Source organism: Dromiciops gliroides, chromosome 1 (assembly GCF_019393635.1).
Source record: "Dromiciops gliroides isolate mDroGli1 chromosome 1, mDroGli1.pri, whole genome shotgun sequence".
NCBI classification, from domain to species: domain Eukaryota; kingdom Metazoa; phylum Chordata; class Mammalia; order Microbiotheria; family Microbiotheriidae; genus Dromiciops; species Dromiciops gliroides.
Window position 1 is genome coordinate 51,880,908 of NC_057861.1, and position 14,454 is coordinate 51,895,361.

Here is a 14,454-nt window from a genome sequence, read left to right on the forward strand (position 1 = left end):
GGAGGGAGGGCAGGGATAATTTCTGAAACTTTTGGAGGAGCTTCATGGACTTGGGATCTGACTGAAGTTTAACTATTTAGAACTCAGAAAGTTTTGCAGAAGTGAGCAGGCTGCAACATATCCTAAATGCTTCATATAATTTAGTTTAAAATCTGATTATTTTATTCCTATTAGTATCCTATTTGTATATTTCAAGCCAAAACTATGATATAAACCACATTTCAGAGAAGAAATCCAATTTGGCCATTAATTATCAACCCCTTCTGGACTAGTATACCTTAGAGCTGTGATTAACTGGATGAGCAGTGGTGTTACTTGTCTAAGCCTGCTCTCTGCCAAAGTCAACCTGTGAGGTTTAAAATCTACCGTGCCACCTAGCTGCCCCCTCCCTTTTTTTTAAACTTAAGTCTGGATGGTCTGGTTCTTGGGACAGTAACAATAAGAAAACATACCGACAAATATGGAGCTATACTCGAGGGTGGGATCAAACGGACATTTCCCTCTGCTCTCCTTCTCGTTGCCCTCTAAATGCATCTCTGTATTGTTGATAACCTGGGTCAAACATCAGAAATAGACTGTGGCACTGTCTGAAATACAACTGATCCATCCACAGAGATTTAAAGGTACATAGCCCCCTCACATATATGTTCCTTTGGTCCTGACAGTAATACAAGGATAGTCATCCCCTTTCTTTCTTTCTTTCTTTCTTTCTTTCTTTCTTTCTTTCGGGGGGCAGGGCAATGAGGGTTAAGTGACTTGCCCAGGGTCACACAGCTAGTAAGTGTCAAGTGTCTGAGGCTGGATTTGAATTCAGGTCCTCCTGAATCCAGGGCCAGTGCTTTATCCACTGTGCCACCTAGTTGCCCCCAGTCATCTCCTTTCTATAGATAAGGTAACTAAAGCCAAAGAAGGTAAGATTTAGGGCAGGAAGGGCCTTTAGAGCAAATTTAGTTCTATCTCCTCATTATACATATGAGAAAATTGAGTTCCCCAAAAGTCTGAGACTTGCCCAAAGTTACAAAGATAATAAAAGAAGGATGTAAAACCAGGTTCTAATGCAGATCCAGTGCTCTTTCTATTAGCCCACATGGCTGTAAGCATAATAGGTTTGTAGGTTTAGGGCAAAGGGACCATTGAGTTCAACCCTATGTGTTGAATACTCAGCAAGTCTCATGGAGGAGTAGGTACAATGGAAATATAAGAACCCTACCTTAAAAGAGCTTATAATTTAGCTAGAGAAATAAGGTATACACATTATAACCAACCAATCAACAAATATTTATTATATACTTGTTAAGTGCCAGACACTGTGTTAAATGCTGTGGGATTGGATACAAGTACAAAGATGAAACAATCCTTGTTCTCAAGAAGCTTACACTCTAACGGGGACAGAACTACATTGATAAATACACAGAGAATAAACATAAAGAGAGTAGATTACAAATCAATACACAATAGTTAAGTACAAGGTAGTTTGATAGGGAGGGCACTAGTAGTTGAAGGGAAGGTTTTCTGGAGAAGGGAATGCCTGAACCACATCTTGAGGAAGAGAGAGATTCTGTGAGGCAGAAATGATGAGGGAGAGCCTTCCAGGTGTGCAGATGGGCAGTGGTGTATCCTGTGTGAGGAATAGATACAACACAGGTTTGGCTGGACTGTGGAGTGTGGGAGGAGGAGTAATGTATAGTGAGGCTAAAGGTTGGGGCAGTCTGGAGTTGATGGGGAGCCACTCAAGTAGACTGGAGGAATGACATGATCAGATCTGTGTTTAAGGAAAATCACTCTGGCAGCAGGGTGGGGAGGGTGGACCACAGTGGGCAGAGACTTGAGCCAGGGAGACCAGGTATTAGATATGCAATAATGGATACAAGAGGTGATGGGGGCCTGAACCAAGGTAGCAGTTGTGTGAGGGGAGAGAAGGCATCAAAATCGAGAGGTGTTGTGAAGGCAAGACCTGACAACTCACTGGATATGTGGGGGGTAGTTCTGAGGTTATGAATATAGAAATCTGGAGGAATGGTGGTGCCTTCTACCCACGGGAGAGCCAACATCCCTTGGTGGATGCAATAAGTACTAGAGAAATTCAGAGAGGGAAAGAACACTGGCAGGCAGCATAGCTAGGGAAGACTCTCAGAGAGATGGGATATCAACTGGGTTCGGTCAGGGCACATTTTGCATGGAGGGAAGACTTTTTGGGGGGCAGAAGAGCTTGAGCAAAGGCATGAATGAATCTGTGTGACTGTGCATAGCCCTTCTTGGCTGAATAGAAATAGTGGGATTCAGTCTTAAAAGCTGCGCAAGTCACCTCCATACCCAATCAACTCCAGTGGTTCCCTATTGCCTTGAGGATAAAATATAAACTCTGTTGTTTAGCTTTTAAAGACCTTACAACCTGGTTCCAACCTATCCTTCTGACCTCATTGACACTACTCAGTCTCCTGCGCTCTGCAAACCAGCCACACTAGACTTCTCTGTGTTCCTTGCCCATGATACTCCCCCATCTCCCATTTCTGGGCTTTTGCATTAGCTGTCTCCTCTGACTGGAATGCCCTTCCTCCTTAACTTCCATCTCATATATCACCTCTCTTCAAGATGCAGATCAAGCACCGTCTTCTTCATGAAGCCTTTCCTGATCTCCTCAACTGCCAGTGCCCTCTCTCCCTACCTTGTATTTTTTATTGAATGGTATTTACTCAATTTAAATTAATATATGTACTTCTTGTCTCCCCCACTTGAATATAAGCTCCTTGTGTGGAGGGACTGTTTCATTTTCTGTACATGTATTCCTATGGCCTAGCAGTGCTTGGAATATAACAGGAATAGAGATCAAAACTCGTTGATTAAGGGATTGAGTAACTTCCTACTGGCCACCAAATCAAGTTCAAACTCCTTAACTTGACATTCAAAACACTCCACAGTGGGCTGCTCCCTATGTTTGGGGCCTTAGGTAATGTCTCCCTTGTACATATTCTATGCTACGGCCAAAGAGGACAACACTACAACAAACATTTACTAATCACCAAACATGACTCACACTTTCTGGCCTCAATATCTTTGTTTTTACTGTTCCCTACACCTAGAATGCCCTCAATGTCTCAGGTGGCACCTGAACTTTCTAGGAAGTTAGGGCGTCTTTGAGGTGGAGGTGAAGAGGGAGTACATTCTAACCATGAGAGTACAAAAGAATGGAGGCAGGAAATGGGATGTTGTATACAGGAAACAACAATTCAGTTTTATTGAAACAGGGTGTGTAAAGGGACATAATATGAAATGAGAACGGAAAGGTGGGTGGGAGCCAGATTTTAAAGGATGAAAAACCAGGCTGAGGACTCTGCATTTTATTTGAGAGAAATAGTCATTGAACAGGAAGAGGAAATCATTGAAGATTGTGTATGTGTTCCTCTATAGTACCTACCTAGCCCTTATGGGGCCATGTAACTGAATGCGGGGGTGAGGGGCGGGGCGGGGGGGGGGGAGATTGCTAAAACTTCGGTTCTGAACACACATGCTCACTTTGCACTGAGCATACTATCACAGGGTCATGTAAAAATTTCTCAGGTGAAAATGGGGTTGCAAGTGGAAAAAGTTTAATAAGCCCTGCCCTAGTAGACTATAATTGACATAAAGGCCTTTGTATCTATCTCCTTTAGCACTCAGCACAGTGCTCTGTGCATAGTCAACTCCTACTTGTTTGCTAACTTTGTAGAATTGTCTGGGCTAGAAGGGAGACTGGAGGAATGGAAACTACTTGGAAGGATTATACTGCAGTTACATAGGTTTGACCTAATGAGGAATAAAAGGGACTGAACTGAGAGACAATGCTAAGAACCAATGAACCGGATTTGTGGAATAGGATGACAAGCTGGAAGACACCTAAGTCTGAAGACTGAAATAAGGACAATTGCACTGATTTTGTGATGGCAAAAAATCATGAGCTGCACAGACACTTTCCAAAACTTAATAAACCAACAGTTTGCCCATCCAAATGCTTACCATGGTGTTACAAGCTGGATGAAATGCATTGGTCCCACAAACATACAAAGTTGTATCATTTATCTTGTGGAGGAGGAGGATATAATTTCGACATTGTATCTAAAACAGTGAGGGAAAAACAAACACTCACAATAAATACTTCCAAATCTTATAAAGTCATAGAATCACAGTTCTGGAAAGGTACTCTGAGGGTTCCCTGTATACAAATCCTTTCTGAACAGGAATCTCTCCAACAACCTCCCAAACAAGGGAAAGAACATTGGCTTTGCAGTTAGGGGGCCTGAATTCAAATCAAAGTTGCATCACTGTGTGGTCTTGGGTAAATCACTTCCAATCTCTGGGCCTATTTCTTCATCTTCAGAATGAGGGAGCTGGACTCCATGACCCCTAAAATCCTTTTCAGATTGACAGATATGGAGAACTTACTAAGCAGACCATTCTACTTTTGAACAGCTCTCCATGTGAAGGCATTTTTTAAAATTACATTAAGTCAAAATCTGCTTCTACGCAACTTCCTCACAATCATTTTAGTTCTGTCCTCTGGTGCCAAACTGGGTAAACTCAGTCTTTCTTCATAGAAGAGACTTTCAAATGCCTGAAGATGATTATGAAGTTCCTTTAAATGTCTTACTTTTCTCTAAGAAGATCATTTCTAGTTTAGTCAATCAATTCTCATGGTGTGGTTTACAGCCATCTCACCACTATGGACTAATCTTCTGATGGACTCACTCATTTCAGCTGCTAAACTATACAGTTAATTAAGGTGTTTTATGTGTTCTGAGTTGTATAACCATGTTCACTAAGAACAAATGAAATCAGTAAGTACTGAATGCACCCTGTACACAGGTAGGTACTCTGGAGAACACATTGAAGCAGCTGAGGGTTTTTGTCCTTAAGTTTGCATTGTAGAGGAGAAGATGAGGCCTAAATGCTAGAAATATTAAAGAACAGTCTTTGGGGGGGGGGCGGGGCAATGAGGGTTAAGTGACTTGCCCAGGGTCACTCAGCTAGTAAGCGTCCAGTGTCTGAGGCTGGATTGGAACTCAGGTCCTCCTGAATCCAGGGCTGGTGCTTTATTAAAGAACATTCTAAGAATCACACCACTTCCTTCTGCCCCCTAATCCATGCCCTCAAAACCTGCATGCCAAGATATGGCATTGAAGTTTGGAGCTTCTGAGAGTTGTGCCAGTAGAAGTAAAATTCTAGCAGGTGCCACAACAAGCTGGGAAGGCAGAGGTGGGCTCAAAGTTGTCTGCAAGCCTGGGCTGAGCTAAGTCTAGAAAGGCTTGTTCTAAGTTGACTATCATGTGATGTATTTTTCAGTCACAGCAACTCTTGAAGCTGTTTACTGTAGAAATACTGTGATCTATGACAGTGGAAAGAGTACCCATGCTAACAAATCTCCCCCAAACTGAAGAGAAGCATGAGATAACCATAAGTATCCCATGGAGAGTGATCTGAATTTTGCAAAATACTTTACACACATGCACTCATTTGAGTCTGATAACAACCCTATGGGGGGTTAGCTCTATAGGGCAGTACTTAGAAAGGAGGCTCAGAGGTTTGGAATGATTGGCCCATGGCCACACAGTCAGTGGTAGGGGCAGGATTTGAACCTAGGCCTTCCTGACTCCAAGTCTAGCACTGTCTTGAGTAGGCCTCAAAATTATGAGCTAACTGGGATAATACCCAAGGTAATATAGAATCACAGGGTGTCCGAGCTGGAAGGGATCTCAGCCATGATCAGTTCAGCCCTATCATTTTAAAGAAGATAAAAGTGAAGCCCAGAGGAACTAAGTCAATTGCTCACGGTCCCACAGCCACCAAGAAGCATGGCCAGGATTAGACTCCTGGCTCCTGGCTCCAGAGCTCTTTCCAAAATACCACATCCCACAGTTTTATAGGAAGGAGGCATTAGTGTGGGCTGGAGATGGCTGGGAAGGCTTGGACAAGAAATTCAAGGGGAGCCTTGAAGGATGGGCATTTCCCAGGCCTGGGAACCTGTGAGCAAAAGCAGAAAAGAAAACATTTAAAAACAAATACTTAGTACACCACCTAGCAACAGCATTTGGTACCATATAAAAGTGTGGATGAAGTGAATAAGGCCATGTTTCTGAAAATTTAGAGGAAAATGATTAGTGTGAAAGAGTTAGGGAATAGTATTAGACACTTGCATTGATATAAAATATTTTAAGAAACTGAAGTAGATTTTAAAAGTAGTTTAAAAGCCTGCTCGTTTTTTTTTTTTTAGTAACATTAGTAACTTACTGTGTCTTTCCCTCTACGGATGCACTCCAGCCGCCGATCTTCAGTGGCAAACCAATACACCTGAAATCCCAAAATATACTCAGTTACAGTTTCATATACTTTCCCCATCTGTTAACACAAGACAAAAAGTAACTCACTAGCTCGCACTTCTATTTTAGTACTTCAAGGATTTACGATCTCATTATGGGTGTTCCTCCCTCCATGAAGGCACACTCCTCCCCCCCCCCCCAACCATAGCAGACAGCTTTATGAGTGGCTATTGATAAATAATAGCTAGCATTTATGTGATGCTTACAAAGTGCTTAACAAATATTACCTTGTTTGAGTCCATAATTTAAAGATGAGGAAACTGAGGTTAGGTGAGGCTAACTGACTTTCCCAGGATCACACAGCTAATGTCTAGGATTTGAACTCAGGCCCTCCTGAGTTCTAGTCTCTACCCAGAGTTAGTCAACAAACATTTATTAAGCTTCTGTTATGTACCAGGCACTGTGTTAAGCACTGAGGATACAAAGAAAGGCAAAAGACAGACCTTGCCTTGCCCTCAAGGAGCTCACAATCTAAGGGAGGAGACAACAGACAACTATAAACAGGCCAATAGGGGACAAATAGGAAATAATTAAGAGAGGGAAGGCACTGGAATTAAGAGGAAAGACTTCCTATAGAGGGTGGGAATTTATTTAGGACTTGAAGGAAGCCAGAGAAGCCAGAAGATGGAGATGAACAAAAACATCCCAAGCTTGGGGGAAACCAGAGAAAATGCCCTGGAGCTGAGATGGAGTGTCTTGTTAGAGGGGGTTTAAGCTAAAAGAAGACCTGAAAGGTAGGGGTGTGTGTGTGTGTGTGTGTGTGTGTGTGTGTGTTATAAAGAGCTTTAAATGCCAAACAAAGGATTTTCTGTTTAATCCTGGAGCACGTGATAGGTAGCCACTGGAATTTAGTAGGGGGTAACGTGGTCAGACTTGCACTTTAGGAAAATCACTTTGACAGTTGAGTGGGTGATGGACTGAAATGGGGTGAGAAGAAACAGACTACCTCCCAGCAGGCTATTTTAATAGTCCAGGAATGAAGTGATGAGCACCTGCACCAGAGTGGTGGCAGTGTAGCAGAGAGGAAGGAGTGTATTCAAGAGAGGTTGGGAAAGTAAAATCAATAGGACTTCACAACACTTTGGATATCAGGGATTGAGAGTGAGGAGTAAGGATGTCAAGAATTTATTAAGTGCCTACTATGTGAAAACGACTGTGCTAAATGCTTTACAAAGTCAAGAGGACTGAGAAAAGACCATTAGATCTGATAACTAAGATCATTAGTAACTTTCAAGAGAACAGTTTTAGTTGAATAATGAGGTTAGAAGCCAGATTGTAGAGTGAAAGAGAATGAGAAGAGAGGAGAGGAGAGGAAGTGGAGGTACCTCCTATAGAAGACCTTAAGGATTATAGACACAAAAAGCAGGAAGAACATAGGAAGATAATTAGTGGGGAGGGATGGATCCATAAGGGTTTTTTGAGGATAGGGAAAATATAAGCATCTCTGCATGAACTAGGGAAGCAGCCAGTAGGCAGGGACAGAGTAAAGATGAGTGAGAGTGGGATTACAGAGCAAATACTCTGGGATAGAATGGGATCACTTGAGCAGACAGAGGGGTTTCCCTTGGCAAGGTGAAGGGACACTGCATAATGTGAGATGGGGGTGAAGGAACAGATTGTGACAAAAGGCTGATGTGTTATGAGGTGGGGAGAAGAGGGGGTTCTCGGCAAATGGCCTTTTTTCTTCTTCAATAAAATATGAGGCAAAGTACTCAGCTAAGAGGGGGAGCTATAAGAGGACTGAGGAGGAATTTAAAAAGGTTTATAAGAGCTGCTGTGGGGCAGCTGGGTGGCGCAGGGCAGCTGGGTGGCGCAGTGGATAGAGCACCGGCCCTGGGATTCAGGAGTACCTGAGTTCAAATCCGGCCTCAGACACTTAACACTTACTAGCTGTGTGACCCTGGGCAGGTCACTTGACCCCAATTGCCTTACCAAAAAAAAAAAAAAAAAAAGAGCTGCTGTGTTAAGAGGGCTAGTGAGTTGATAAGGAAGGTATGGTAGGATTGTCTTACAGCAGTGAGGGCTCCAATGAGGTAGTACTAACAGAGTCATCAAGGTTTTGTGATTTTCTTCACTGTGCCACCTAGATGTCTAAACAAAAAGGTCAGGTGTAGCTGGACAATCTTGTGGTGACAAGCCTCCCAGAGTTTGGTGAGGTTGTTCTTGGAAACCTTATGTTTGGCAGGAACTTCCTAGAAATTGTATTTTGCTTTTGAGAATAAGGGGTTACCTCCATGTTGTGACAAGTTACCAGGAAGATGTTAACACATTTTTGTAGCCACTTTGCAGGTTACAAAATATCTTCCTTGCCATGGCCCTGTGGGGTTAGTAGCGTGAGCAATGTTAGTTTTATTTTTATAGATGGAGAAACGAAGGCTTAGAGAGGGTCAGTGACTCACTGACTAGGTGCTACAGCCATTATAATGGGACAGTTTTTTGGTTTTTTTTGGTGAGGCAATTGGGGTTAAGTGACTTGCCCAGGGTCACACAGCTAGTAAGTGTCAAAGGTCTGAGGCTGGATTTGAACTCAGGTCCTCCTGAATCCAGGGCTGGTGCTCTATCCACTGCACCACCTGGTTGCCCTGACAGTTTTTTTTTTTTAAATAAGTGGTTTGGTTCCCATGATGTCTAAAATCCCAAAGAAGCTATGTGGTACAGTGGAAATAATTCTGGATCGGCAATCTGATAACCCAGGCTCAGTGACTGACTACCAACAGGACCCTGGGAAAGCTCTTGGACATCTTGGGGTCCCAGTTTCCCTCTCTGTCAAGTGAGAGAATCAGACTAGATGACCACCAAAATCCCTTCCGGCTCTAAAGCTATGATACTTTCAATGTGTTTTTCAATGTATGGAGGTGACAATTTCATACAAAGCTATTCTGTAAATCTTTTAAATGCCAAATGGAACTTGGGTCTTCTGATCCCAATTCTAGGTTCTTTCCACTACATAACGCTGACTTCATTTTTCATTCTATTTTCAATGAGAGGAAATTAAGACTAAGAGAAATTAAAAAACTTTCCCATTATCTCCCAAATGGAATCAATAAATCAATCACTGAGTATTTAGAAATAAACTATGTAGTAGGCACTGTGCATACAAGTACAAAGAATAAAACAATCCATTCTCAAGGAGCATAGATTCTAATGGGTAGGACAAGTGCATAGGTAAATATATACAGCAGATGCCTATATATGTATAAATAAATAAATACAAATACCAAGTAGTTAAATGCAAGGTAATAGGGAAGGATGTCATTAGAAGTTGGAAAGGAATTAGAAAAGGCTTTGTGCCTTCCCGCTGTGATTAACTCAAATTTATATTGTATATGTCCTTTTTTTGTACATGATTGTCACTTTTTCTCCCCCACTTCTTTAAAGGCAGGGGCTGTTTTTATCTTTCTTTGAAGCCCCAGCACTTAGCATAGACCTTGGCACATAGTAGGCATTTAATGTTTGTTGATTTGAGTTTAAACTCCAAATTTGGGGGGGGCAGGGCAATGGGGGTTAAGTGACTTGCCCAGGGTCACTAGTAAGTGTCAAGTGTGTGAGGCTGGATTTGAACTCAGGTACTCCTGAATCCTGGGCTGATGCTTTCTCCACTGCGCCACCTAGCTGCCCCCTTAAACTCCAAAATTAAAGAAACTGGCATTGTTGATACTGATACTAGAAAAGTTAACCTCTGGGTGGGTGGGGAGACTTTCCTTCATGGTGGTATTGTTTCTAAGTAATAAAGGTCTGTTGACAAAAAATAATTTCCCTGCACAGCTCATTTTGGTTATCAGTATGAACTATGCCCCTGTCAGTGATATAACCCTATCTAGGGCTAGTTCCATTACTGTTAGTTATCTTTGTCCTAGGAACTTAAATTCTTTAATTTTAATACAAAGAGGCCCAAGGTAGTAAACAGCAGCTTTTAGAAAATCCACAATAGCGATAGAACCACTAAGGAACCTGGTTTTTTAGGGCCAAATAATACCTATGCTTGGCACAGATATCAGCTCCCCTACAAAGCTTTCCTTAACTCTTGAACTATAAGTGATCTCTTCCCACCCTTTGTCCTCAAGCACCAGAACATTTTGTTCTCTCGTGTACTTAAGTCAGTTTACTTTTTCTAATAATGAAGTATCCATTCCCACTCCCTCCCTACTTGGTTATGAGCTTCTTTTTTTTTTTTTTTTGGTTTGTTTTTGCAGGCAATGGGGGTTAAGTGACTTGCCCAGAGTCACACAGCTAGTAAGTGTCAAGTGTCTGAGGCTGGATTTGGACTCAGGTACTCCTGAATCCAGGGCCGGTGCTTTAACCACTGCACCATCTAGCTGCCCCTGGTTATGAGCTTCTTGAGGGCAGGGATCAGGACTCTGCACAGAGTAAATACTAAATGTTTGATGAACAGATCATAGAAGTTAAGAAAGAACTAATGCATCTCTAGTTTTATGGATAAAATGAAGGATCAGATGTTCAGTGAAGGTTATAATTTGTATGTGTGTTTAACATCAGCAGCCTAAAATTTTAACCAACTAAAAAGTACCATAACATTTCTTTTCTTTTCTTTCTTTTCTTTTTTTTTTGCTGGGCAATGAGGGTTAAGTGACTTGCCCAGGGTCACACAGCTAGTCAATGTCAGGTGTCTGAGGCCGGATTTGAACTCAGGTCCTCCTGAATCCAGGGCTGGTGCTTATCCACTGTGCCACCTAGCTGCCCCCAGTACCATAACATTTCAACAAATTTGTGATTTCATTGATGTGCATATGGGTACCATAGTATCTAAGTCAGAGAACCTGGGCTTGAATCTTTTGTTTTTTAATTTTTAAATTTTTTTGGATTTAAAATTTTTTTCCCTGGGCTTGAATGATAAACTCTGTCACTTACTCACTGTGTCACTTAGGAGAAGTAATTTCTCCTTTCTGGGCCTCAATTTCCTTATCTGTAAAATAAGTGGTTTGGTTCCCATGATGTCTAAAATACCAAAGAAGCTGTGTGGTACAGTGGAAATAATTCTGGATCAGCAATTTGATAACCCAGGCTCAGTGACTGACTACCAACAGGACCCTGGGAAAGCTCTTGGACATCTCGGGGTCCCAGTTTCCCTCTCTGTCAAGTGAGAGAGTCAGACTAGATGACCACCAATATCCCTTCCGGCTCTAAAGTTATGATACTTTCAATGTGTATTTCAATGTATGGAGGTGACAGTTCCATACAAGCCTATTCTGTAAATCTTTAAAAATTTCACAAGTTATCACTGCAGTACTCTTTCAGTCTGTTATCAATGATTCTTACTACATGACCAGTCCCAATTTCTTTTTTTGAATATTCATTTTTTTTAGAATATAGTCTCCTTGTTTCACATCTTGACTGATATTGCTAAGATGATTTTAAATGTTACTTCTGTGGCTGAATCTATGAATCTTAAGTGATCTTAACATAAATTGGAGATGATTTTATATGGTCAGTCAATAAACATTTGTTAAGCACCTACTGTGTACCAGGCACTGTGCTAGACAATTTACAAATATTATCTCATTCCATCCTCACAACAACTCTAGAAGGTAGTGCTAATATTATCTTCATTTTATAGCTGTGGGAATTGAGGAAGACTGAGGTCAAATGACATGGTAAGGATCACACTAGTGTTTGAAGTCAGATTTGAACTCATCTCTGTGACTCTAGTCCCAGCACTGTGCAATCTAGCTGGGGGAGAGGGGTAGAAGATGTAAGGAGTATAGATATGTGTGAGGGTAGAAGGTTATAAAGGGTTTTGAACGGCAATCATTAAGAATCTGAGCTAAGATTCAAATCTAGATGTTCCCGACTCCAAGTCTAGCACTTTACTTATGAGGCAGCTGGGTTTTCAGTGGATAGAGTGGTGGGTCTATAGTCACAAACAACTGATTTCAAATCTAGCCTCAAATACATTCTAGCTATCTGATCCTGGGGGAGTCACTTCAACTCTGTCTCAGTTTCCTCAACTGTAAAATAGGTTTAATAATAGCCTCTCCCTCCCAGGGTTGTTGTGAGGATCACGAGATAATAGTTGTAAAGTACTCAGGGTGATGCCTGGCACATAGTAGGCATTTAATGAAGGCTTATTTCCTTCCCCCCTTCAATCCACTAAACTGTGCTGCCTCAGTTCCGTTTCTGGTTTGTGTAGCAGCATCCTCCTAGTCTCACTTACAAATCCTTTTGTGATGATTTGGTCTAACTAGGTCTCCTACTAAGCTTTCTGAAGCTTTGTTTTCTTCTCCACTCATAATCTCTCACCACTCTTATTCATAAGATTTCACAAATTTGTTTGTATTCCAAACCAGTGTTGTTCCTGAATATACCTGGCAAGGAGATCATGTGTTTTCTGGATAAGGCAATTATTAGGCTCTGCTGGCAGCCCCTCACGGCAGTTTCCTTATATGAAATGTTGATAGACTGTGTCATTGTCTCTTCCTCTATCCATGTCTAAGTACCCACAGCTTGTTTGAATAGGATAGGTTGGAACCGTTGCAACTGTACTCCATGTCTTCTTATTTCCATCCTTTCTTCTACCTTGTTGTTGGTTTTGACCTTTGTTCTAATAAGTTAATTTTGTTCTGTGGCCTAAGTTGAGAAGCTATTTCAGAGACTGACCATTTCTCAACATTTGTCAGCAAACAGTCTCTAAATAGGCCATTAGGTGATAAGCATTACCACTGAGCTACTCTTTAAAAAGGGAAAGAACCCAATGCATTGTTGATTTATGGGATTTACTGTAGATGGGGTTTACTGAAGAATGCCACATAGCTGGCTGGGCCCTAAGATGATTGAGAAAGGTATTGGAATACAATCTCCCTCCAGAAAGAGTCTCTTGTCTCAGAAGCTTTATACCCGTGGAGGGTAGGAAGTCACAAATCTTCAACAGAAATGATCTTATTAGGCAGCAGTTCTTTTTTTTTTCCAATCTTAATAGTATTTTATTTTTCCAGTTACATGTAAAGATAGTTTTCAACATTCATTTTTATAAGACTGAATTTCAAATTTTTCTTCTTTCCTTCCTTCCCCACAAGACAACAACCAATCTGACATAGGTTATATAAGTACAAAAATGTTAAACATATTTCCACATTAGTCATGTTGTGACAGAAGAATCAGAACAAAAGGGGAAAACCTCAAGAAAGAAAAAAAAACAATAAAAAAGTAAAAATAGTATGGTACCATCTGCATTCAGATTCCATGGTTCTTTTTCTGGATGTGGAGAGCATTTCCCATCATGAGTCCTTTGGAATTGTCTTGCATCATTGTATTGCTGAGAAGAGTCAAGTCTATCACAGCTGATCATCACACAATGTTGCTGTTACTGTGTACAATGTTCTCCTGGTTCTGCTCACTTTACTCAGCATGAGTCCACTTAAGTCTTACCAGGTTTTTCTGAAGTCTGCCTGCTCATCATTTCTTGTAGCACAATATTATTCCATTACATTCCTATACTATCACAGGTTCAGCCATTCCCCAAGTGATGGGCATCCCCTCAATTTGCCACCACAAAAAGAGCTGCTATAAATATTTTTGTACATGTGGGTCCTTTTCCCTTTTTTATGATCTATTTGGGATACAGGCAGCAGGTTTTTATGATCAGTACAGTTTGAGGCTGAATTGCTCATTAGATAAATAAAGCACTTATTAAGTACTTAAGAAGTATTTTATCTTCTGGGTGCTGTGCAATGTGCTATGAATATAAATATAAATAAATAATACAGCTCCTACCTTCATGGAGCTTACATTCTACCTGGGAAAGATACTATCTAAAAAGGAACTGGAAGGGTAGAGGGGGAAGGGCAAACCTGCTAGTAAGCAGGTGAAGAAGTCCAGATAGTAAGTCAAGTCCAGAATGAGAAAAAGGTTCTATTCTAACATAGTTGATCTGTGGAGTCTCACCTTACAGTTGTCTTTGAAAGGTTTAGGCAATTTGGACTCCGCAAGGTACATGTGGTACCTTAACACAGGTGTAAATAGCACATTTCTTTAGTGTTCACCAGTGGAATTTAATTTATTTTTTAAAGGCAAACATTTATTGAACACAGTCATAAAGAGCACTATTTTTATTCATAAAATGAAAAACTAAAACTCAAGTAAGATTAAT

The 14,454-nt window shown here is 41.1% G+C and overlaps 1 protein-coding gene across 2 annotated transcripts in view; it reads right to left on the bottom strand.

Moving 5' to 3' along the window:
* Positions 1 to 14,454, bottom strand: part of LOC122735443 (semaphorin-4E-like) — a 60,005-nt gene that overhangs the window by 35,735 nt on the left and 9,816 nt on the right. For both annotated transcript variants that reach the window (XM_043976991.1, XM_043976992.1), the window contains 3 exons: positions 6,262 to 6,321; positions 3,994 to 4,092; positions 453 to 552 (listed from right to left, as the gene is read on the bottom strand). In XM_043976991.1, coding sequence (XP_043832926.1) covers positions 453 to 552; positions 3,994 to 3,996 — 103 coding nt within the window. In that variant the 5' untranslated portion in view covers positions 3,997 to 4,092; positions 6,262 to 6,321. The remainder of the gene's footprint in view (positions 1 to 452; positions 553 to 3,993; positions 4,093 to 6,261; positions 6,322 to 14,454) is intronic.